Source organism: Scheffersomyces xylosifermentans (genome assembly GCF_036884685.1).
Source record: "Scheffersomyces xylosifermentans strain CBS 12540 chromosome Unknown RJT20scaffold_2, whole genome shotgun sequence".
Classification (NCBI taxonomy): Eukaryota; Fungi; Ascomycota; class Pichiomycetes; order Serinales; family Debaryomycetaceae; genus Scheffersomyces; species Scheffersomyces xylosifermentans.
Window position 1 is genome coordinate 1809415 of NW_027042940.1, and position 23471 is coordinate 1832885.

Consider the following 23471-nt stretch of genomic DNA (forward strand, 5'->3'; position numbering starts at 1 on the left):
GAATTATTGCACGTGATACATATTTTGGTTTTTCTCGCCTCAATTTTCACCCAAATTTTTTTTTCACTTTGGTGCGCAGAGTGTGCGCTAATGCTCTGTAGGGGCATCACCAATTGTTTTTTAAGAAGTTAGTGTCTTCTTCTCTTTAGTATATTTAACTTAGACCTTATCCTCGTCGAATCAATTAACTTTACCAAATACCTTTGGGAGACGATCATAGATAGATAAAATGTCTAAAATCACCAGTTCTCACGTTCGTGAAAACGTCCACAAGTTGTTGGAATTCTCCAACGAGACCAAGAAGAGAAACTTCTTGGAAACCGTTGAGTTGCAAGTCGGTTTAAAGAACTACGACCCTCAAAGAGACAAGCGTTTCTCTGGTACCTTGAAGTTGCCACAAGTCCCAAGACCCAACATGACTCTTTGTATCTTCGGTGATGCTTTCGATGTCGACAGAGCTAAGTCTGTTGGTGTTGAGGCCATGTCTGTTGAGGACTTGAAGAAGTTGAACAAGAACAAGAAGTTGATCAAGAAGTTGGCTAAGAAGTACAACGCTTTCATCGCTTCCGAAGTCTTGATTAAGCAAATCCCAAGATTGTTAGGTCCAACCTTGTCTAAGGCCGGTAAGTTCCCAACCCCAGTCTCCCACAACGATGACTTGTACGGTAAGGTCACTGACGTCAAGTCCACCATCAGATTCCAATTGAAGAAGGTCTTGTGTTTGGCTGTTGCTGTCGGTAACGTTGAGATGGAAGAAGACATCTTGGTTAACCAAATCATGATGGCTGCTAACTTCTTGGTTTCCTTGTTGAAGAAGAACTGGCAAAACGTCGGTTCCTTGGTCATCAAGTCTACCATGGGTCCATCTTTCAGAATCTACTAAGTTATTCATTTAATTATGTGTATTTTAGAATTTTAATGTTTAGGTTAGATCATATGTAAATTACAATATATCTGCTTGAATGAAACTAAAGGTTGTAGAACAATATTCTATTTGTAGAAGGAATATTACTCCGTGACAATGAAAACTACTTGATATGAGTATCGTGAACTAATGTACATTAAGTTATAAATGCAAATTTAAATGCTATAGGATTAATATCCAACGACTCTCACCTTCTTCTCCTGTTTCTTGTTCTTCTTGTTGTGCTTCTTTCCTCCTGAACTCTTGGAGTTGGCTCCTGATTTGGTGTGGAATGGGGTATTGAACTTTCCTTCAACAGCATTCATGTTGAAGAATTCCTTATCCAAATCATCACCGGCACTTTCAAGGGCAGCTTGCTTACCACCGTAAAATAAAGTCTTAGCTCCTTTTCCACCTTCTGCTGACTTATCGTCACCAATATGCATAGAGAAGTTCAAATTTGCCAAGTCTCTTGACAAATCGAATTCTTCAGCTTTAATATTCTTATGTGCCATTGAACTCAAAATTTGGTTCTGTCTTGTCTCCGGCAAACTTTGTAAAGTATATAAATCCTTATTAAAGTCTCTGCTAGCTTCCAAGTTAGGAATATCCCACTCATCTTCACCTATTCTCTTAGGTGGAGGACTGATGTATAACAATTTACCGTTAACGTAATCTTTCAAGATGTATCTAGCTGCTCTTGGTTCATCGGCAGAACCAAAACCTTGAGTCATGTAACCTCTGGCTCTGGCATATGCGTTCAACAATTCACGGGCAGTTGGATACCCGACACCACCATCTTCTTTCTTCTGGATAGGAATATGAATACCATAAACAGCTTCCAAGTAGAACTTAGGTATTCTCTGACAGACTAATGAAACTGGAGGAATATGCTCTCTTAATTGGTCAATAGGCAAGACACCATCACAGACCAATTCACCGTTAGTGTATGCAAAGTTAGGGAAGACTAAACCAGGACAATCGCACAACAATACTTCTGGTGACAAGTTGATGGTTTGGAAATGCTTGGTTTTACCTGGAGTGGACGAAACAGACACCTTCTTCGATCCAACTAAGGCATTAATAGTAGAAGACTTACCTACGTTAGGGTAACCAACTAAACCGATTTGTAATCTTCTTCCTGGGAATTCTGGATCTTCTTCAAACTTAGGTGCTTCTCTCATGAATAAAGCTTCAAGCTCTTCTATCTTTAATATTCTCACGTCTTCATCGGAATCTTCTTCGGCGTCTTCATCGTGATCTCTTGCAGACTTAGCTGGCTGGTCAAGGTTGTAGTTCAAGTTCTCCAACTCTTCTTTTTCTTTTTCTAACAATTCGTTAGCCTTGGCTGCAGAGAAGAAGACGTAGTTGATCTTCTTGATCTTAAAGTATTCAGCCCATGCAGCTCTCTGTTCTCTAGTTAACAAATCAGCCTTGTTGACCAATAACAAGTTGTTCTTGGCCTTCTGGTTTTCTGGTTCACTCAAGCCTTCCACATACTTCTCCAAGTCCACGGAACGGAAGAATAAAGGATTTCTGGCATCTACAATTTGAACGATCAAATCACATCTCTCTACAACTCTCCATAACTGTCTCCACACTTCAAGATTTCTCTCGAAAGGAGTCAATAACAAATCGTTACTTTCTGTCAAAGCTGCTAGGTCTCTTCTCCAACTCAAGAACGAGAGGTTTTCTTGTCTTTCGATTTCCAATTTGGACTGTTCTTTACTCCACTTTGGTCTTCTTGGTATAGTCAACTTGTTTTCGAATAATTGGTGCTTTTTACGCATTTCAATCATTTCTTCGGCTGTTAATAACCCATTCTGATTCACAATGGATGTGTTACCTACTTTAATAATCTTAACTTGTTGCTGCTTCTCGGCAGTGAAATCGGTATCTGCCAATTGGGCAGTGTTTAAGAACTCATCAAGAGAGTTCTCTTGTGTTACGGATCTTAACTTGACCCAGTTTGCTTCTCTCTTGTCGGTGGTAAATCTCATTTCTCCATCGGGCATTACTTCGATCTGGTTTTCCATTCTTCTTTGGTTTGCAATAGACCTTCCCAATCCAATGAGGTTCTTGTTCTTGTGGTGCACTGGCTTTGGACCCTTTGGAGCCTTCCACTTCTTAGCTTCTGGATGAAGCATACCCTTATTTTGGCCGTGTCCTTCCATTCTGAGTATTTCTATGGGTTATTATCTACTCGAGACTGAAGACTACAAGCGGTTCTTACAGATAGAAACTCCTGTAATTCAACAAACTGCCATTATTAAGCATACCATAGAAAATGTTAATGGCGATGGGCTCTCAAAATTTTTTGTTAAGTCATGTGATATTGCACGTGAGGGATTACGTGAGAGGGAGAGATGTTGGTGGGAGTGGGATTATGGGAGAGTGTTGCTTGTGGTGGTGGAAAGAGTGGTGCTTGTGGTGTTGAGGAGTGGTAGAATTGGAGGAAAAGACTACTAGTTAATATGTGGTAAGCATAGAATATTTTGAAAAGATTGGGTTTGTTAATTCTGTTGGTTCTGCTTTGTGAACGAGGACGGGTTTTCTTTCGCAGCAACTATTGAAATTTTTAGTGAGAGAGATTTTAGCGAGAGCACAGAGAATTCAGTGAGAGATATTCTTAGTGAGAGAATTCTTAGTGAGACTGTGTCTTAGTGAGAGAATTCTTAGCGAGAAACTCCTTGTGGAGAGACTTTTTGTGGAGAGGGCATGATAATTTTCGTAGTTTGCATCTTCATGGAAGGAGTTGGGGTCCTTGGTATGTTCAATATTTATGATAGATGATTGGTATTATTCTGAATCAAAAAAGAAAGGATGATATGCAAATACAGTAGTTGCTCAACATTTGCTTCCATTATGTCCATTCTAAAGAAACTAGATGTTAGTAGTAGGCAATTCGCTGTACCTTTCACCATTAATTACTGCGAAAAGTTCATAGTTTCAAAGTAACAAGTGGAACGCCCATACAAGAACAGTTTCTAGAGTATTCATGGTGATATGCTTCAATATATATGCTGTCACGGTGGTATTTAGAGAATTCGTGGGCAGTTACAACACTTCTCCTTCTTCTGTAAGGGCTGTATTCATGGTATTGTTCATAGTGGCGTTCGGAAGTCAAAATCTCACTGAAATTCCAATGTTAAGGGACATCGCTATAATATTGCAACTATTCTCCTTTGGCCTCCTTTTGCTACAAGAGCTGTGTTTCTCTAACGCCTCTTCGATTTAACGAAAATACTCTGTGTCTCCTAATTTACATCTGGTAATGATGATTCCCCACTGTCCTCATGATCTGTCCTCATTTCTGCTAATTTATAATATATATTCAAACTCATGTCCTCTCGTAAACAAGAAGGTATGGGTAATACAACCTTATTAACGGATATACAATACAATTAAACGACGTATCAAAATATCTCTAGTACGGGAACTCATATCATATCTAAATGTATTGAGATAACCACTTGAAACCCTCTCCGTAACCGGATCTCATCACAACAGAAACCATAAAGACTTCGATTGGTCTGGTACCTTCAGGCACCTTGCCGGTGTCCTTACCAGTAGTGTTGTACAAACCTAAAGCGGACTTCAATTCCATCTCACCAACGGCAGATGGAACATCGATCTTGTTACCCAAAATCAAGAAAGGAACGTGACTCAATTCCTCGATCTTGAACAAGGACTCCAACTCGGCCTTGGACTCGGCAAATCTTTCAGAGTCGGCGGCATCGACCAAGAAGACAATACCGTTAACTTCTGGGAAGTAGTCCTTCCATAAACGACGAGCCTGTTGATGTCCACCCAAATCGAAGGTGGTGAATCTGACGGAGCCGATGGCCAACTCCTCGGAAGTTGGATGCAAGGTTGGTTGTAACGTGGCTAATCTGTCGTTCTTCAACATATGTAAAAGGGTGGTTTTACCGGCGTTATCTAATCCCAAGAAGAGCAACTTGGCGTGCTTGTTCCATAATCCTAACGAGGACAAGACGTCTTGGACTATAGAGATTGTTAGTATGCGTTTATTGAATCCGCGGGGGATTCTGCTTCTTTTTAGCTGTTCAAATGGGCATTTCTCCAACAGCAGTGGTCATTTCTTCCGCTGTCACCCATACAAATAGCGACTCGTAGCCGTACCCATCATCAATGGTAACTGCAATTATGCTGCAAGCACTCAAATCAACCCGCTTTTTCGCCACCTCGAACGGCGCCTTCTTCTCCCGATACATACACCAATCAAATAACCACATTTCGGACGATATCGATATATACAACTACTATTTCACTGAGTGATCTTACAAAAGAACACTATTCAAACCTGTCAGTTACCCGCTGTCCATCCTCAAATGTCACAGTATCAGTTGGATGATTTTGACAATGTGAAGGAACGAAAAAAGAGACGCGGAAGAGGCGTTTGTGTGCAGGTGGGGGAGGTGGTGGTGGTGGTGGAGGGTCTTCTATGAGGGTCTGCTGGGTATTGTATGGGTATACCGTGGTGGTGGAGGGAGTAGTAGAAGTGAGTAGTAGTAGAGTAGTAGAGGTGGTAGTAGAAGATGGTATTAGAAGACGGAATTGTAGTAGTAGACAGTGGTAGTTTAAGAAAGGTAGTAGAAGTGAGTGGTAGTAGAAAAAAGTGGTCGAAGAAAGTGGTAGTGGAAGTGGAAGTAGTTAGTGTTAGTAGTTAGTGTGCGCTTGTGTGCGCTTATGTGTGCTTGCGAAGGTATTAATGGGTTGTGAGACTTAGAAGGGAAGAAGAGGTGGAGCTAGGGTAATTGTATAGATATCAGGGTGGTGATGGATGCGTAAAGGTGGTTTAGTAATGATATACAGATGGTTTAGAGATGATATACCGATCTTATACTGGTGGTATAGCGATAATATACTGGTGATATTTATTCTATTGGCATAGCATAGCACAAGGTTGCAAAGATATACGCACTTAAAATGTCATACCATAATGACGCCTCGTTTATAATATGTACTACTACAACAACTATTGCTTTTCCTAAAACTACTGCTGCTGCTGTTGCTACAACATTAATACTACTACTACCACCACCACTACTAAGCCTCTGCTTGAAATTTCTTAGTATTCTTTCCTGTGCTCCTCCTGCTGCTGCTACTGCTGCTGCTGCACATGCGGTTTTACTCTTTCGTTCCTGTGAATTTCGTATATCCCCCCACCCCCTGTTGACACTGCTGGAAGAATGCTCTGAAGGCAGTACGAAGGTATTTTTTGATGGGGCAAATTATGGGTGCAAAATAAATTTAAGATGTGTGCATTATTAATGTTTAATATTTTAGTAACCTACTGGTCACTCCCCTCGGGCCCCATTTCTACTACTTATTATATTTACTTTGAGTATTCTGCCAGATGTGTACTATTTCTTTCTCACCACAACACCTATACTTTGATCTGTTATACTAACTCTGAGGGGAATCCGAGATATCGTCTATTCTTGTAATAGACATGGCTTAAGAAATTTAATAATTTTTATTGATCTTTTGCAAAATATAGCAATTTAATTCCAAATGCTTAACCATTAGTAAACAATGAAGTTCCCTATTTTTCCAACTTTGACATAATTTTTACGAATTAATGTTCTAACGATGTTGAAATTCATGACACATGACTTTCCAATTACTACAAAAGAGTACAACTTTCCCAGAAATTACACACCTACGGTATCCCCGATAGCAATACAGGACCTCTCAAATGAAAATTTCTTAAATTCTGTCTTTTATCTATATAAGATTTTTTATAAATCAAAACCCACCGTTTATTCATTACAAGTGACTCTGGTTGCCTTTGAAGACAATTCAAGTAACTCCTTTTCGCTTGGGAGATTCAATTCCTTCAACCATTCTTCCTTCGAGAAAGTAATAGTGGCCAGTTGACCATAGATGGCTGAGGCAAACTTAGCTGATGAGCCTGCATCAATAGAGCCTCTTAATTGTGGTACTATGACCTTTGAAGAGATTAAATTCATATTTGGATCTGGTTCAACAACTCTAGGCTTTCTGTCATCCAATAAATTAGCAATTAAACTTATATCTTCGTCTGTAATCACTTCCCCCACCACTGGTACACTTTCTTCCGCTGTCTTTATACCCTCTGCAATCATTGAAGGGACAGCAAAACCTCCCTCAAGAGAATCAACCTTGTATGGAGTCTTGTTCTCAATGTGATGAACTCTAATGTGGTATGTACCCCTTTGAAGGATCCAAGTTTTCACATTGATTCCAGTAACAGGAGTCCACTCGGAATACAACCCGCCATCAAAAATCCATGACTTGTTAGTTTGTCTTACATAGAAATCATTTCCTGTAAAGCTGAAACCAATCATGTTGTCAAGAGTAGCAAAGTCAAATCCTCTAGCATTATTTTCAACACTGAATCCGTACCTGGTACTATAGGCAAACTTGTTATATTTCTCAGCTTGATTTCTCAAGTTGAATGTTTTATATGGACCACTGATTAATGCAACAGTGTTCAAAGGATTGTGTGAAAGAAGCATGCCAGGAATCGTCAACTGAGTGTCTTCTAAGACCAATGGTTCCTCTTTAGATGTCCAGAAGGGGTGGCTTTCTGGGAGTATTAAGGCAATGTAAGCCTTGAATGCCCAATAAGGCGATTGTGGTGAGTTGTAAGATTCAGACATGAATTGGTTAGGATATCCATATCCAACTGAAAGAATGTTAGTTCTGAATCTAGAGATTGGTTTCTTTGACCACCATCTCAAATTTCTTAAATAGACTCCCTTCAAAACACCCCATGGAATCACGGGCTCCTCATCTTCCTCTAATGCAAATGGTAATGCTCCCCAAAAGGCAACAATGGCGTACCTGTATGTCATAGATCTACCATATGGGATGGCTGCACCATCGTCGGCAAACAAATGAAGGTATTGTTTTGCAAACTGCAATGCTCTGTCTTTCAATCTTTTGCATCTTTCAGGATCGGTATCTTTTCTTGCTTTGTAGTAGATTAATCCAAACAAATGCAATGCATATGGATTGTAGTAATCAACACTGGCTCTGTCACCATCTCCATACCAACCATCTCCAATGTACATGGAATCTACTTCATCCAAGTAATCTTGCGTCATTTGATGGTCGAACTTAATACCAACCTTGTCCAATCCCAAATCAATCATAACTCTGAAAAACTTCCAGTTACAACGACGAAAGTGACGGCTTCTGGCGATAAGAAGATAATCACCAAGATTCTTCTTCGCTTCGTCACTCAAAGGCTCCCAGACGTGTTCAGGTACGAAAGACAAAGCATAACCAACTGCTGCCAATTCGACCAACTTTTGATCCACATCTTCGATATCTCCCCAATACTCTTCATGGTTAGGATCTGTACCATTGGTCAAACCCTTTCTGATTAAGTCCCAGTGTTTAAAGTCACCACCACCGGCTGCAAATGGAACTGCTCCCAATAAAGCTCTAGCAAACCCTTCAAAATGAGCGGCCTTTGTTGGGAAGTGTCCACCACTTTCTTCCAAGTTAACTCCAGTTCCACCAGGTAAGAACGCTGGAAGCAAAGGTTCGAAGGTGTCAGAGAATGCGCGCATAACATCGCTTCTTGTTTCAAATGGGTTTCCTGAACATGGATTAAAATTGGCTAGGTTCACTTTCAGCTTTAAGACTGTCATTTTTAGTTGTATATTATTATCGATGTGAAATAATAATCAATGCAAACAACGAAAGGCTATGATCTGCTTATATAGGTTTCAAGAGTACGGTAGTGGTGTAACCCCACCCCCACTGGTTGCTTTATACCCAGGAAGATTTTGCCATATGAGGGTATCCGAGTACAAAGCCCATGTCCAACATTAGAAATGTGTCAAATCCATTCCCCCACAAAACATTTTAGACATGTTGAACTAATGACTTTTGATGGAAAGAGAATTTTTCAATGGGTCAAAGGCCCCCCACCAAATGGCCCTTACATTATATTCTGGAAGGTATTGCCTTATGCTGCATGCGTTTGCCAAGCATGCTTTGTCAAGTAGTGCAAAAATAATGTTGAAGAGAATGTTCCCATTAGCTATCCCGCTCCCCTCAACCCCACCAAATGTGTTTATAATTATATACAGGAAGATAATATTCACGGAGTAGTCAATTGGCAGTCCGATCTGGTAAAAAAAAATGTAAGCCATATCAAGCATCATCACTCAACCCCACAAATTATTCATGCAGCTGAATCCACTTTTTAATACTAGTTATTACTAGTTACCCATCCATTAGGAAGCTTCTCATCTATGGAATAGTTCTCCCCTCAGGAAGATGCGCTCTCAATTGGAATTTATTTTCAAAACCATATTTTTCGCAGTCTTTATTTTTTTTAAGGCCTATAACAAAGGAAATGGTGGGGTATGGGGAAACTGATACCAATTGTATTCTCCGCAGAAAGGCTACGTCTTCTTCGCAGTATCATGGTAGCAAAGATCGCTATTGATGTACTCCATATTTTCGTAAACATGAACTTATTAAATTAATTAAACGGGGTCTCCTCCGATAAGTTCTATTATCCAAAAACTTTATATATGATAGTCTTGGCCACTTCTTAGATGAAAATTAATTTATGTTCTAAGTATTAAGCAACATGTGGGGCACAAAAGATAATAAAGAAAATAACAACATCGTAACAGTCACTTCTAAAGAGAATGAAAATGGTTCTCTCGGATTAGAAGAACAAAGGGAGCTTACATTGGAAGATGTCACTCCGAAATTAACAAAGTGGTGGTTCCAGTACCCTCACTTGTTACATTTAAATGTGGTTTTAGGATGTGCGCTGCTTGCACAAGTTACTTTAGGATATGACGGTAGTATGATGGGTAACTTGCAAACATTGCCAAGTTGGTCTAAGTATTTTAATAATCCACACGGACAAATTTTAAGTACTATGACAAACGGTATCACTATCGGTGCTATGGCTGCAACTCCATTATTGACTGCTAGTGGTGATCGTTTGAAGAGAAAGCATGTTCTTGCTGCTAGTATTTTTTTAACAATTCTCGGAGCTGCTTTACAATCTGCTTCAGTTAATTTTGGTATGTTTCTTGGTGCTCGTATGATTCTTGGTTTTGGTTCTGCTGGAATGCAAGTTTCTGCTGCTCCATTATTGGCTGAGACTGCTTATCCATCTCAAAGACCTATTATGACAAGTATGTTGCAAGCTGCATTCCCAGTGGGTTCCTTCATGGCTGCAATTTTAACTTGGGGTCCTTACCAATCGGACATGAAATACAACAACTGGTCTTGGCGTTTGCCTTCATTGTTACAAGCTGTTGTTCCTCTTCTCCAGGCAGTTTTGGTTTGCTTCTGTCCTGAATCACCAAGATGGCTTATTGCACATGGAAGAGAAGATGAAGCTTTTGAAATTTTGACCAAATTCCATGCTGGAGGTGACAGAGACAGTGAACTCGTTAGATTTGAAATTGCCGAAATCAGTGCAGCTATTTCAAGAGAGAAGATTGGTAGAAAGATCTCATGGATGACATGGTTCGCCTCAAAGGCCAACATGCACAGATTATTTATCACGCTTGCTTTACCATCCATTCTTCAGTTGTGTGGCTCTTCCCTTATTGCTTACTACTTCTCGATTGTTCTTCAAGACATTGGTATTACTGAACCAAGTGACAAGTTGAAGATTAACATTGGTTTAACTCTCTTCGGTGGTGTCTGTGCACTTGTGTTTGCCGTATATTCAGCCAAGTGGAGACGTAAACTTGTTATGCAAGTTTCTCTTGGTGGTATGTGTATTATATTCATCATCTGGATTGTGTTGGCCGATATAAACGAAAAGACCCAATTCAAGAATAAGGCTTTGGGTCGTGGAATTATTGCACTTCTTTATTTCGATATGGGTTTTTACCATGCGTTCTCACCAATTGGAAACACTTATGTTATGGAGATTGTTCCTTACACATTAAGAGGTAAGGCTTCTATTTTGTATTCATTGGCAAGTCAAGTCTGGATTTTCTACAACAATTACGTCAACAATCTTGGTATGGATTCCATTTCCTGGAGATACTACATTGTGTACTGTGTTTTATTATTCACCCATATGGTAGTTATTCATTTCTGGTTCCCTGAAACCAAGGGCTTGGGATTAGAAGAAGTGGCCAAGATCTTCGGAGAAGATATTTCGGACTTGATGTTCGAAGCACAACAAGCTATTGCCGAACCAGCTAACCTCGGAAAGAGAAAGGTCGAAGTGAACCACATTGAAGATGCTTCAGTCGAGGAGGAGGAGGTCGACAGATAAGGGTAATTTACTTAGTGTCTATCTGTACTTAGTTATTAAATCTTATGGGTTCTGGAAATCCAAAGATAATTTTACTTCCATAACCTATTATGTTGTTTACGAATAAAAAGAATATTGATTATTGATTAATATTGTAGATCTATTAAAAGGAGTATATAAGCATTAATTAAAGATTATTCTTGATTTAGTGATTTCTTTGATGCTGATGGTTGTATTTCTTAACTTCATTATTGGTAATTTTCTGAGAACAAGATGTTTTAGTCCTATCTTCTAGGGATTTACAGAATTGGTATTACCGAGCTATGGTGGTATATTTACCAGCGACAACTCTCCTGATATGCTACTTATCACCAGCAATTACTACATAGACACAATATCACAGACAAGTGCAAACTACTTCCTCCCAGTGTCGCGGGGTAGCACGTAGAAGTCAAAGCCTGCTTGTTTTGAAGTTGGCTGCACTGTATACTGTTTTAGTCAACTATGCATTTGCAAATACCCGATAGAAGCTGCGAAAAACCCCCCTTCCCCTCCCCCACCCCCACCAGAAATCGACTTCGTTTACTGATCTTTACATATAAGTAGCAAAAAGTCTTTTCATAGAGCAGTTGTGATGAGAGTTAGCAGAATCTCAAGCTTCAATAGTTAATTAATTTAAAATGGCTACGACTTACAAGTATGTTACTCGATTTGCATCAATTGTCCATTTTTCATCTGCTAACATCGTTTTATAGATCTACTAAAATATTTAAGCTTAATAACGGCGAAACCATTCCTGCAGTGGGACTTGGAACTTGGCAAGCTCTGGCCGATGATGTCTATAAGGCCGTCATCTTTGCCCTTAAAACCGGTTATAGACACATCGATTCCGCTCTTGCTTACGGCAATGAGAAGCCAGTGGGACGCGCAATTAGGGATTCTGGAATCCCAAGAAAAGAAATCTTTGTTACAACCAAGTTGGCTCCGATTGATGCCCTTGACCCTGTTGGAGCGTTAGACCAATCATTAAAAAATCTTGGTTTGGACTATGTGGACTTGTATTTGATGCATTGGCCGGTTTGTTTAAACAAGGCAAACAAGAGCCATCCTGGTATTCCAACCTTACCTAATGGAAAGCGTGATATTGTATTTGATCGTGATTTCACTCAGACATATGCGGACATGCAAAAATTGGTCGAAGCTGGCAAAGCCAAGTCGATTGGAGTTTCCAACTTCTCTATCAAGAACTTGAAAAAATTGTTCAGTTCTCCAGACTATAAGATCACTCCTACAACTAATCAGGTGGAAATTCACCCCTACTTACCTCAAACAGATCTTCTCAAATTCTGTAGAGAGCATGACATTTTATTGGAGGCATTCAGTCCATTAGGTTCTTCCAACTCGCCATTGTTGAAAGATGAGACAATACTTAAGATCGCTGAAAAGAATAAGGTTTCGCCAGCAACAATCTTGATTTCCTGGGCTGTCTGGAGAGGAACTGTTGTTTTACCCAAATCTGTCAGTGAATCGAGAATTGAAAGCAATTTCAATATAATTGACTTATCTGACGAAGACGGAGAAGAATTGAACAACTTACATAAAGTCAAGGGCATTAAGAGATTCGTCAGTCCCAACTGGGACCCAATAGATGTCTACGGTGAAGACTAGATCCATTAACAAGTTTTTAGTTAGGTATCAGTATCTAAATTACATTAAAGTTAAATAACACTCAATATTATTGTTATTATGATTATTATTAATATTTTATTATTTTATTATGGCACCAATGATGTAGCAAATCAATTCCACTGCAGCAGCCCTCTAATGCAGTGCAATGTTTACCGTAAAATCGGAGTACCACTATGCATTCCGCTAATTAAATATTTAGAATTGGTGGGGTTTTCATGCACATAACCCACCATTATTTTTACATTTTACGTCAAAATGTGTATTGTATGAGGGGCACAGGGACAACAAAACCCATATACCGGATCCTCAAAAGTGGGGGTCAAGTCAATATACAAATCATTTCATACTATTTTTATAAATTAATGTACACAATAAGGGGATCATAGGACATTTATATTTCTCGGAGAATTTGTGGAGAATGATGACTGGTTGCAACCGGGGAACGGATCGTAAGTACCGCTTGGACCTTATCGCTTAGATGTCTATTGTATGTCGTTTTGGTTAAAATGTCGTAATCATAAGTGGAAGTGGTACTGAATGTCCAACACTTTTTTGATGCCATTCGGGTTCCGTAAGTAGTTGCCAATTGTTATGAGACAGGAAAAGGAATGTCAGGTTTGAAGAAAGAATACATTCTAGTTTTTGTGAAGGTTTAGGTAGGTAGTTTTTCTTCGAGTGGAGTACAATGAAAGTTGGTGAAAGATACGTTTGTGATGTGCCAGACTGTGGTAAGTCATTCTCCAGATCTGACCATCTATCGAGACACAAGTTCAACCACGAGCCCCGTGCCATACATACCTGCTCATGCGTCGGTTGTAATAAGCTGTTTGTAAGGAAAGATGTGAAGGAAAAGCATGAGTTCCATCACAGAAGAAAGATCCAAAAGCAGAAACTCAAGTTAGCCAAGAAGCAGATGGCTGCTAAAACGTTTATAGACAGCAGCCCTATTTGTCCAGCTGAAAAACTTGAAGAAGCTCTTGATACTGAAGAACATAACACAATTAATGATGCTAGAACTGAAGTGATACCACAGAAAAGCCCAAATGAGGATCATTTGGAGTATATCACTACACAACATCATCAAATGGACCCTGTACATATAAATCAACCAATGGATCATATTACTAATGCCGAATTGAGTGCACATTTGGCTTCAGTAGACCAATACTACACCACCATTGACCATAAGGATTATAGTGAAAGCGAACACTCGTCAAATTCCAGTCGTTCAAATTCAGTTACTGAGTATTCAAGTCATCCGATTCAGAGTAAACTTGCATCTGACCAAATTCCAACGGAAAATGCTCTTCTTCCCATAGATTTGACTCAGTGGCTCTTTAATGATAACGACTTTTTAAATCAGAGGAATGTTTTAAGTCCCTTTGGAACCACTTTGAGTGGAGGCACGAATGCTAACCATATGCTTGAAGAAGCATTTTGCATATCACCAAACTTCCCTCAGTATAGCAATCAAAATTTTAGAGGAGCTGTTTTGATTCAGAAACTATGTGGATATGTTCCACAATTGCATGAACTACATTTTGACGTTGAACAGTTACGTATATGCTTGGACGTCTACTGGGCAGCGTACCATGTCCAGTTCCCAATCTTACATAGACCATCATTCAGTGCTGATGACGTTCATCCATTTTTGCTATTGAGTATGATCATGATGGGAGCAGGTTTAATGGATGTTAATGACTCCAGCGTGATGACTATCTTGCCGCATCCGCAAAGACTAGCCGACTCTATTGCCGTGCCTTTAAGATGGCTTATATCTTCTTCAGAAGAATTTGGACTGCCAACAAGAGCATGGATGATTCAAAGTTTAATTATTCTAGAGACTTACGAAATCTTGTTTTCAAATAGAAAATTGCATGAAAGAGCGTACTTACATCATGGCCTTAAGATACAATTGTTAAGGAGAAGTGCATTATTGGGAGGAGACCCATTGAATAGAACCAGCGACGATTCTAATTTGACAGAAGAAAAGGACATTTGGAAGAAGTGGATTGAAATCGAGTCTCTAAAGAGGGCTGCTCTTGTATCGTTCTATTTAGATACCATTCACGCAACTATTTTTGGACATGAAATAGTGTTGTTTGCACATCAAATCAAATTACTGATGCCTTGTGATGACATGCTATGGGAAATGTCAGTAATTGATAAAAATAACTTACCACCTCAAACTGAAACTCCAAGGTTCATTGTTGCCTTGACCAAATTACTTCATCAAGAGCAATCAGAGGCTAGTTCTTTGAGCAAGAAGTTACTCCTAGCAGGCTTGTTGACCATTAAATTTCAGATGGAGCAAAAGGATCTTCAAATGACATTTTTGGATTGGAAATCCGTGGAAGAGTCCTGGAAATCAACAATTTACAAAGCTATAGATGTATGGAGAGATGCAGTTTGTCACGGTGATTGCTGTGACACGAGAAATGCTTTCTACTTGCCTCTGACAGGTGAGTCTTCAAACATTGTCAGATCAGGTCTTTCATTGAATGATACAAAATGCAAGTTCCCTATTTATCATTTATGTCAAGCCTTCATGAGAGTCAAACAATATGACATGCTTATATATGCTGGTTCGCCCAGGAGAATGAGTGTTAAAACAACAGAAAGAGATTACAGAGTAGTAGAAGGAAGAATCAAGCAATGGGCTAATTCTGCAAACGGAAAGATTTCCGTTCTTCACTGTTACATCTTGTTGAATGAGATAATGTTTAATGGTGAGGTAAGGTCGGCTTATGATCCAGACACAGATCCTATTTTATACAGACCAAATATAGTGGCATCATCATTGTTTGTCATATGGGTTTACAATTATTGCTTATATGGACCAGAGTCATTGAAGCAGAAATATTCAAAACAAGACAATGTAAAGGAAGAGGAAGAGGGCTATGATTATATCAGTAGGATCTATTCTTCATTGATCAACTACACGGGTGAGAAGTCATTAAATTACAAAAGCCTCGAAAGGTATTCAAAGGTTATTGATAACATTCCCAATAAGCACTTCTTGGTAGGATTGTTGAAATTATTCAAAGACAAGTACATTCTATGTAGATCAGAGATTTGTCGGGAGTACGCCGAATTAATTTCGAATTGTATTCTAAGGAGCACTGGAAAAGAACGGGAACCGTTTACCTGAAGTCCTTTACAATGTCTGTAAATAGCGATATGTACAATCGCTTTTCAGATCTAATTATCAGCAGCGAACGTTATAACCGGTTGAAAACAATGAGTTCTATTTAGTACAATAGAGGCAACTCCCAATAACTGCTCGTTCTTCATTGTCTTCCCAAGTCGAGAAATCAAGGTAATAGCTCAGGGTAGAAACAAAGATTTCATACTGGAAAAGATTGGCAGCAACTCCGGATTTCATCCATTGTACTTCCCCACTTGCTTTGAATATTTTCCAGATAATTAATTCTTCCGTTACAGCCTCGTCAGGGGAACCTGTGGGTGATCTATTCTTTTGTCAATTCTTGTGGGGTCAAGTTAAAATGGTGGGGTTCAAAACTGGTGGGGTAATGAGATCAGCCTTCCTAAGCACTATCCTTTTCTTAGAAGGCATCTGTGTCCCGGGGTTTTGAACGATGAGATGTGCTGCTTGTATGAAAGAGTATTTTGCAGCATCGGGATTAGTATGTTCTTATTTATTTGTCTTTCGACTGCTATATGTTCCATTTATTTGGGCCTTGGGGTACTTATATCATGATTTAATTTATTAGTATAGTTAACACTATTCTTCTAGTCACGGGGATTAGTACAAAGATAGTGGTAATGAAAGTAGCCTATAATAAGGTATTATATCGACGATCAATTACATTCATTGTAGCGTACTGGGGGTCAATTTCTGATCGCTATTGAACAACCACAATTTACAATAGAGAATGAACCTTTAAGGAGCGATTTTTCCAATTTTGTTATCCCAAGTTCAACTCTCATCCAGGATCACCAGGTGTTGAAATATTTGACAATTCATGGGTTATCTTAATACAAGAAATCACTAAGTTACGATGCTACTATAAATAGTGAACTTAATGTGGTTCAAATCAATTATAAAACTTCTATCACAGGACGACAATAATGATGACAGCCCTGTCAATCAAAAGACACAAAGATCAAATCAGTTTAATGCCGCTTCACCACGACATGTATTCACAAAAACATGCATTGGTTCTATGTTGAAATTTACAATGTAGTCCACCCTAATTTCATCTCATCCCTTATTCTATAGATTCTATACACTGTTATGAGCCTCCCTTTTACAAGACTCAATTTGGAAAACTAAACGAATCCTATTTTTAATTCTTTCTATTGAAGAAGTATAATCACCGGTCAAGTCTTTTGTCGAAGGTTAAATGGCAACTTCAACATTACCGTTATGTTCATCTTGCCCTAACTACCATACTATGGGTTGCAAAATGTCAGAACAATGCAGCTCTTGGAACGAACCGAAGGCTCAAAGGTACCAAAAGAGATATCATCGGCATGTGCAAACTGATTGAAATCTTTGTTCTCCCCTTCTTCAGGACGATCCTTTTTTACTTCGATAGAAGCTATTCCAAGGTGTCAATCCAGATTTAACTTCTACGGCTACTTTATACCTAACACCCCATCTTCCGGTATACGGACACGTTCTTTAAGTTGTTGATTTTTGATCATTGTGACTATTGCACATCTCTATTTACAATAACATTCCAGAAAAACAGATGCATAGAGAATATGTTACGTCTTTTGGAAGTCGTGGTTATGATAGTTGATTTTGTAAACAACCCTTGAATCTTCACTTCCCATAGACCTTCCTCTTATCTAACTGAATCCACAATTCTGTGATTCTGTGAACTTCTGTAATACTATAATAACTAGCATAGCTCTTTTTTTTTCTTTTTATTTTGCTGCAAACCACATCAATTTCATTGGACCAAAGAACCTTCTCCCAATACAGACCAATTCTGCTCCAATAGAGGCGCCTTTACCATTGACTTGAGACCTTTCAAGGACGCCCGAGCCAGTTAAACTTCTAGGACCGCCCTGATTTAGTCCTTAACACCTAAATTACTAGACAAAATTACATGCATACAGAGCGTTTCATGAGGACTAATTTTTTTTTATGGTACGGCGCTGCTGAACACGGTTCCTCCAGATAACGTTTTCGTAACGAGCTCGAGGAACAATAACGGTCATTTGGGTCTGACTGTTCTTTGTTCAAGACCATCCTGAAGTTTGCTATAACTTGAAATAAACTGGATCTATATACCACTTTATGCCACTCTATAGTATCATCTATTTCACCCTCTGTACCTCAGCACGAGAACAACTTCAACTCTACTATCCCCCCTCCCACCCGTCAGACAAGGCTGCAATCTGGATCCAGCTGCTTTTCCCAATACGAACCCCCCAATTTTCTCGTTCTCACTCATTGATTCCATACTCTCATCCCCACACCCCCTCGCTGCAAGCTGTAGGCGGAAACGTAATTAATTGTATCGTGGGAGCAGTACAACATGATATTTTCTTGGTTCGATCTATGTTATTGTAGTATATTTGTATTATTAATAGATAAATTTTGAATAAGCATAATGTGTTGGCACATGGGGTAAAATAAATATAATATATAATATATATATATTATATTTGTACATATTTGTACATTTCTATATTTATGCATATATGTATAAATATAAGTATAATCATATATTACTTATATAATATATATTAATATATTTATATCTATATATATATATATATACACGAGTGGATCGCAGTGTTTGTGGCCATTGCGATTATTCTTTTATATATATTATATAGAATTCTACACTCTTGCTATTTACATTCGTTAGAACCAAACGATTCCATTGATACCGTTGGTGCCTGCTTAAATCAAAACATTCATTCTACCGTGGTTTCTGGAACAATATCCTCGAGGAATTATCCCTGTTAGTCATATTCAAGCTGGGAAGTTATCACATTTCAAGTCTGATAGAATTTCATAAAAAGTTCATTAAACCAAAACAGCAATAAACTACTTTGAACCTAAGATGTCACCTTCAAGCATTCCCCTTAGTGATGTCGAACAAGACAAAAATGAAGACAACAACAGCGTTGGCTCTCTCCCTGAGTCCACCTTCACACTGCACAAGAACAACTCAACTTCCACGGTCAACAGTAAGAGACCTTCTGTATCATTCCACCCTTCCACATTCGACGGTTCTAATTCACTGCATCCAATCTTGAATAGATCGAGATCGGTATCATCTTCCCATTTCCCCACTATTAACGGACCTTTACCTACTAACTACGTACCCCAGAGCACTAGAAACCACTCCAGTTCGATCAATTCGGTGTCTTCGCTTGATTCCGTCGCTTCTGCCAACTTAAACAACTTGATAAAACAAGACGCAAGTCCCTACCAGACGGCTCAATATAACAAGTATGGAAAGATCAAATTGATGGAGGACATTGATGTTGAGAAGCAACTCATCATCAGTGCTGGAGGAAAGAAGGAATATGTTTTCTGCTTTGTATTGAAGCTCCTTTTGTTAGCGTTTATCGTTCTTGGTTCTGGAATCTTGATCTTCTATGCTTTGTGAATGTTCGAGGATTCCTTCTAGTTGCTAAGTAGTTTCCTAATTATGGAATAGGATATTACTACTAACTAGAACAGCAAGAGCTGCTGTCTTCTATTCTTTGTTACGTTGTGCTTGTTTTTCCGTAAGCTGTGCATTCAGTCATCTTCAATTCTTTGCGTTGTTATTATACCCTTATTGAACTTTGATATTGGTTTGTTTTCATATGTGTTTTGTTCTCTCTGGTTATAGATAATACATATACAGTTCAAGATAACTTAGTATAAGTATTAGAGGTACGTAAGACAAGCCATACCTCCAGTCAAGAGTGAATATGGAGCTACCATGTTGCGAATCCTAACCCATCATTTACATATACCTTACAAGATCTCCATACAAAATCGTTATTTGCTGTTAAAAATTCATAACCCCTATTAAAACGCATATATTCAATTCTCCTACTTTCCCACTGATTTAGCAGTATCCATCAGAACGACAGCTGTCTAAACAACAATACGGTACAACCATAATATATACCTCCGAGTCAGCAACTCCGATAGGTTTTGTGCGGTTGCGCGCAACCCAGTAGGCGTCTAAGCTAATGCACAGATAACATAATATTTATAATGACATATTTCATACTTTATTTCAAATAAGTGTGGTTTCATATAATTAGTGTAGTGGTTATCGAGATGTTAAAGGGTCGGTACTGTCGGTACTGTCTACGCCAGAACAAGCTCCGTGGAAGTCTACTAAGGGTGCAAAGTCCACGATTCTACTCTTCGGCTGAAAATTCTGGATCTAAAGGTGAGAAAGATGCTCCAAAAGAAGACCAAGAAGACGGTAATTCAGCATTGGTAGAAAGATTCAGTCAAATCTTGGAAGAAAAGATGGCGACTGGATTCACAGACTCCTCTATTATGAATACTGATCCAACACTTCAAAAGATACGCCAGAAATATGAGAAGGGCTTAAACACAAGCAAAAAGGATGAACAAGAACAAGCTTTTCAAGAAGCAATGTCTTATATCAAAAGTGAACCTCTCTTGGTTCACAATAAGCATGCCAAAGATATCTTTGAAGCGCCTCATTGGAAAGGAATGGAATCTGACATCGACGCTAACTTAAGAATGATAATCGATCTGAAACCAAAGGCAATTCGGACAGGTCCTAATGTCAATAAGATCTTTACGCCAGTACCGACGTTTAAAGAAAAAGTGTTGAATGCAAAAGAGTCCAGTTTGGACTATAAACTAAACAAAGAAAAGATGAAGAATGGTGAAAGCTCTGAAAGCGATAATTTTCGGGAATTGTACAAAGAAAGATTGTTAGGACCTTCAATGTTAATCAACTCAGCTTCACCTACTATAGATTTGGTGGGATCATTGGCTAGTAGCAAAATCAATGCCTCGATAAACCAGAAAACGGGGCAATTTGATGCCCCTGAAATGGTCCATGTCAGGGGGAAGCCATTGAATAGCGAACACTTGAAGAATTGCACTGATAGCAACTATTTTATGAACCAAGTTTTAAATATCAACGAAGTGTTACCTCCTTGGATTGAGACTCAACAGACCATTAACAGCAGAACAGAAAGCTTAAGGAAAGATCTTGATGAGATTTGGTTCAAGTGGATCATCAACAAATCTCCTATAACTTCAGTCGTTCAGGCTAGTCCCTCTTCAGTGGCATCTATCATCAGCGCATTTGAGGTCCGTGTAAGATTGGCTCGATATGATCAATACAATTTACTGCCTTCAGAAATAGCATACTTGGAAGAGAGGATCAAATTACTTAATGACAATATCCGCAATTACAACTTGCAATGCCCTTCATCAAATTTGCACAAATTCAAGTTGCTTCCGGAGAATGAAATCAAGAACTCTTATGACAGAGTTGTAGAAAAATTCCCAACTACCATTGTTGGATGGTATGACAAACACAAAGTCAAGAAGACTCTGAGCTCAGCATCGGAGTACAAATCTTCAGGTGGCCTACTCAATCTATTTGGAGATGACAGTAAAGGTGGTGTAGCTGGATCTGGAAGTTCGGCTGGAGGTAGGATTATTGAAGGTGACAATAAATTACATCTTTGGAAAGCACTTAAGGATGTCTTTAAGTAACTTTATAACGTTTAATGATAATGAATATACATATGTACATAGCTAATGGGATAATGGTCGTTATTTGAACCTATACGCAACGATAGCAGCAAGTAATACCAAAAATCCCAACTTCCAGAACTTGACCAACGTGAAGAGAAGTCCTCCTCTCTGGGAACCTTGAGCAGCCTTCAAGTTGTCCATGAAGGCGTCACTCGTCTTAGCTCTTGAAAACTTATCCAATACTCTCTTGTATCCATTCTCTCCTAATTTAGTCTTCACGTCAGGGCTCACTTCGTTGAAGTACTTAATCATTATCTTCGCCCATTCTTGATAATCAGCATCTGCTGTGAATCCAGTTGCTACTTCAATATTCGAGAAATCATAATTTACAACAGATTCTACTGGGCCACCGTTATTAATAGCCAAAACCGGTGTACGGAGCAACATACTCTCGACTGGCACAATACCGAAGTGCTCTAAAGATGGAGTATAGAGCAACAATTCTGCATGCTTGATTAACGAACTTTTCAAAGACGATCTGATTGAAGGCAAGAAAAGAACATCAGTTGCTGGGGGCATTAAGATTAACTTACCTCTTATAGTGAAGCTTGTCAACTTCAATGTATCGCAAAGTTGGGATAAGTCATTGAGATACTCGACATTCTCAAGTACTCTAATATCATAACCTCCAGCAATGACCAACCTTGGTTTGCTTCCGTGGATAAGCTTTCTGGATCTCGAAAATGCTGTGATTGCCAATTCGATATCTTTCTTTCTTTCAAAACGGTTGATAGACAAGAAGTATCTGTTTCCCTTAAAGAACTTGACAACTTCTTCATCTGTTGCATCATCTTCCGAAACTGCCGTATCCACGCAAGGATAGATAACTCCTGGATCTACAGTATTCAAATGTTTAAAAGTTTCGTGAAATATTCCCTTCGTGAAGTTCGAGTTCACTACTATTCTGTCGCTGTATCCAGTAGTCCATTCTTCTATGGCATCAAATGGTAATCTGTACAACTTCTTAAGCAATCCACCACGTTTTGCCAATAATTGATCTGGAAAATGACAGTAGAATAGAATTCTACAGTCTTCTCTGCTGAAAAGACTCAATAAAGGAATGCAAAACGATAATTGGTCAACTATAAAGAAGTCATACTCTAGGATCTCTCCTGTGGTAATCAATTTCAATGTTAAGTATAACTGACGAAGGATAGCGAATAAGATATGGAACTTCTTCAAAACGTGAGTGGGAAGAAAATCTCCGTAAACTTTGACGTTCAATACTCCGCTGCTGACTTCTTCAAAGCAGTGAGTTTTGTCACAATGGGATGTATATATAATGACTTCATTGCCTTCAATGTTCTGAAGACCCACTGCAGCATCTACCACCAATCTTTCAGCTCCACCGATACCTAAATCGGGATGGACAAAGGCGATTTTCTTCACCGGACTTTTCTTATTTGTGCTTGACATATTCAATTCCTACAATTAAGGGCGCAATGTCGTATTATGAACTAGAACCAAGTGCTATAAGTCGTAAATCCCTTCAACTTAAACCACAATACGCTCTTAGCTAAAGAGACTATACGGTCGCTAAATACAGTTATTGGCTGCGTTTCGTTTTGATGTATTTCTTTGGTGCCCGCAGGTGCGCGCCAACAGAGGCTTACATGTTGGTGTAGTGCGCACCAGTTGTGAAATTTGCAGCAAAATGGGAGCGTCCAATGGGTATAGTTGTTGGGTGTAGTTGACGGTTATAGTTGATAGGAATGGAAAGAACTGATGGAAGAAGAGTCTTTATTCATTTATTATCAAAAAAAAACTACTAGGGTGGTCTTAGAGAAGCAGGACCACCAGAGCATATATTTATATACCTTGTACCAGGCTAACGGGGATATATAGTTATACTTTATATATTCTTTATGTATACC

The 23471-nt window shown here is 39.0% G+C and overlaps 9 protein-coding genes across 9 annotated transcripts; 6 read left to right on the top strand and 3 right to left on the bottom strand. All coding sequences in view use genetic code 12, as the record gives it.

The window, feature by feature from the left end:
* Positions 1-105: 105 nt before the first annotated feature.
* On the top strand, positions 106-968 carry RPL10A (60S ribosomal protein uL1). Its single transcript, XM_064916663.1, has one exon. The coding sequence runs from the start codon at positions 230-232 to the stop codon at positions 881-883; it is 654 nt and encodes a 217-aa protein (XP_064776210.1). The 5' UTR covers positions 106-229; the 3' UTR covers positions 884-968.
* Positions 901-3142, bottom strand: RJT20DRAFT_126083 (putative GTPase). The gene has a single exon (XM_064916664.1). It carries the CDS (start codon positions 3076-3078, stop codon positions 1096-1098), a length of 1983 nt encoding a protein of 660 aa, XP_064776211.1. The 5' UTR covers positions 3079-3142; the 3' UTR covers positions 901-1095.
* Positions 3143-4212: 1070 nt separating this feature from the next.
* On the bottom strand, positions 4213-9016 carry SAR1 (Arf family GTPase). The gene is made up of 2 exons (XM_064918608.1): positions 6702-9016; positions 4213-4909 (listed from the first exon to the last, which is right to left on the bottom strand). The coding sequence occupies exons 1-2, from the start codon at positions 8569-8571 to the stop codon at positions 4356-4358; spliced, it is 2424 nt and encodes an 807-aa protein (XP_064776212.1). The 5' UTR covers positions 8572-9016; the 3' UTR covers positions 4213-4355.
* Positions 9017-9524: 508 nt separating this feature from the next.
* RJT20DRAFT_115663 (hexose transporter) lies at positions 9525-11189 on the top strand (the record flags this gene model as incomplete). The annotated part of the gene is made up of 1 exon (XM_064915819.1): positions 9525-11189. One exon carries the CDS (start codon positions 9525-9527, stop codon positions 11187-11189), a length of 1665 nt encoding a protein of 554 aa, XP_064776213.1.
* Positions 11190-11848: 659 nt separating this feature from the next.
* On the top strand, positions 11849-12892 carry RJT20DRAFT_149549 (aldo/keto reductase; the record flags this gene model as incomplete). The annotated part of the gene is made up of 2 exons (XM_064919008.1): positions 11849-11865; positions 11924-12892. 2 exons carry the CDS (start codon positions 11849-11851, stop codon positions 12834-12836), a joined length of 930 nt encoding a protein of 309 aa, XP_064776214.1. The 3' UTR covers positions 12837-12892.
* A 346-nt stretch (positions 12893-13238) lies between these two features.
* RJT20DRAFT_115671 (C2H2 finger domain transcription factor) lies at positions 13239-16008 on the top strand (the record flags this gene model as incomplete). The annotated part of the gene is made up of 2 exons (XM_064915820.1): positions 13239-14069; positions 14127-16008. The coding sequence occupies exons 1-2, from the start codon at positions 13543-13545 to the stop codon at positions 16006-16008; spliced, it is 2409 nt and encodes an 802-aa protein (XP_064776215.1). The 5' UTR covers positions 13239-13542.
* Positions 16009-18539: 2531 nt separating this feature from the next.
* Positions 18540-19865, top strand: RJT20DRAFT_29186 (uncharacterized protein). The gene has a single exon (XM_064919577.1). The coding sequence runs from the start codon at positions 18905-18907 to the stop codon at positions 19454-19456; it is 552 nt and encodes a 183-aa protein (XP_064776216.1). The 5' UTR covers positions 18540-18904; the 3' UTR covers positions 19457-19865.
* Position 19866: 1 nt separating this feature from the next.
* Positions 19867-21585, top strand: RJT20DRAFT_29187 (uncharacterized protein). The gene has a single exon (XM_064919578.1). The coding sequence runs from the start codon at positions 20125-20127 to the stop codon at positions 21553-21555; it is 1431 nt and encodes a 476-aa protein (XP_064776217.1). The 5' UTR covers positions 19867-20124; the 3' UTR covers positions 21556-21585.
* Positions 21544-23109, bottom strand: ALG2 (GDP-Man:Man(1)GlcNAc(2)-PP-dolichol alpha-1,3-mannosyltransferase). Its single transcript, XM_064916665.1, has one exon. The coding sequence runs from the start codon at positions 23011-23013 to the stop codon at positions 21616-21618; it is 1398 nt and encodes a 465-aa protein (XP_064776218.1). The 5' UTR covers positions 23014-23109; the 3' UTR covers positions 21544-21615.
* Between the last annotated feature and the right edge of the window lie 362 nt (positions 23110-23471).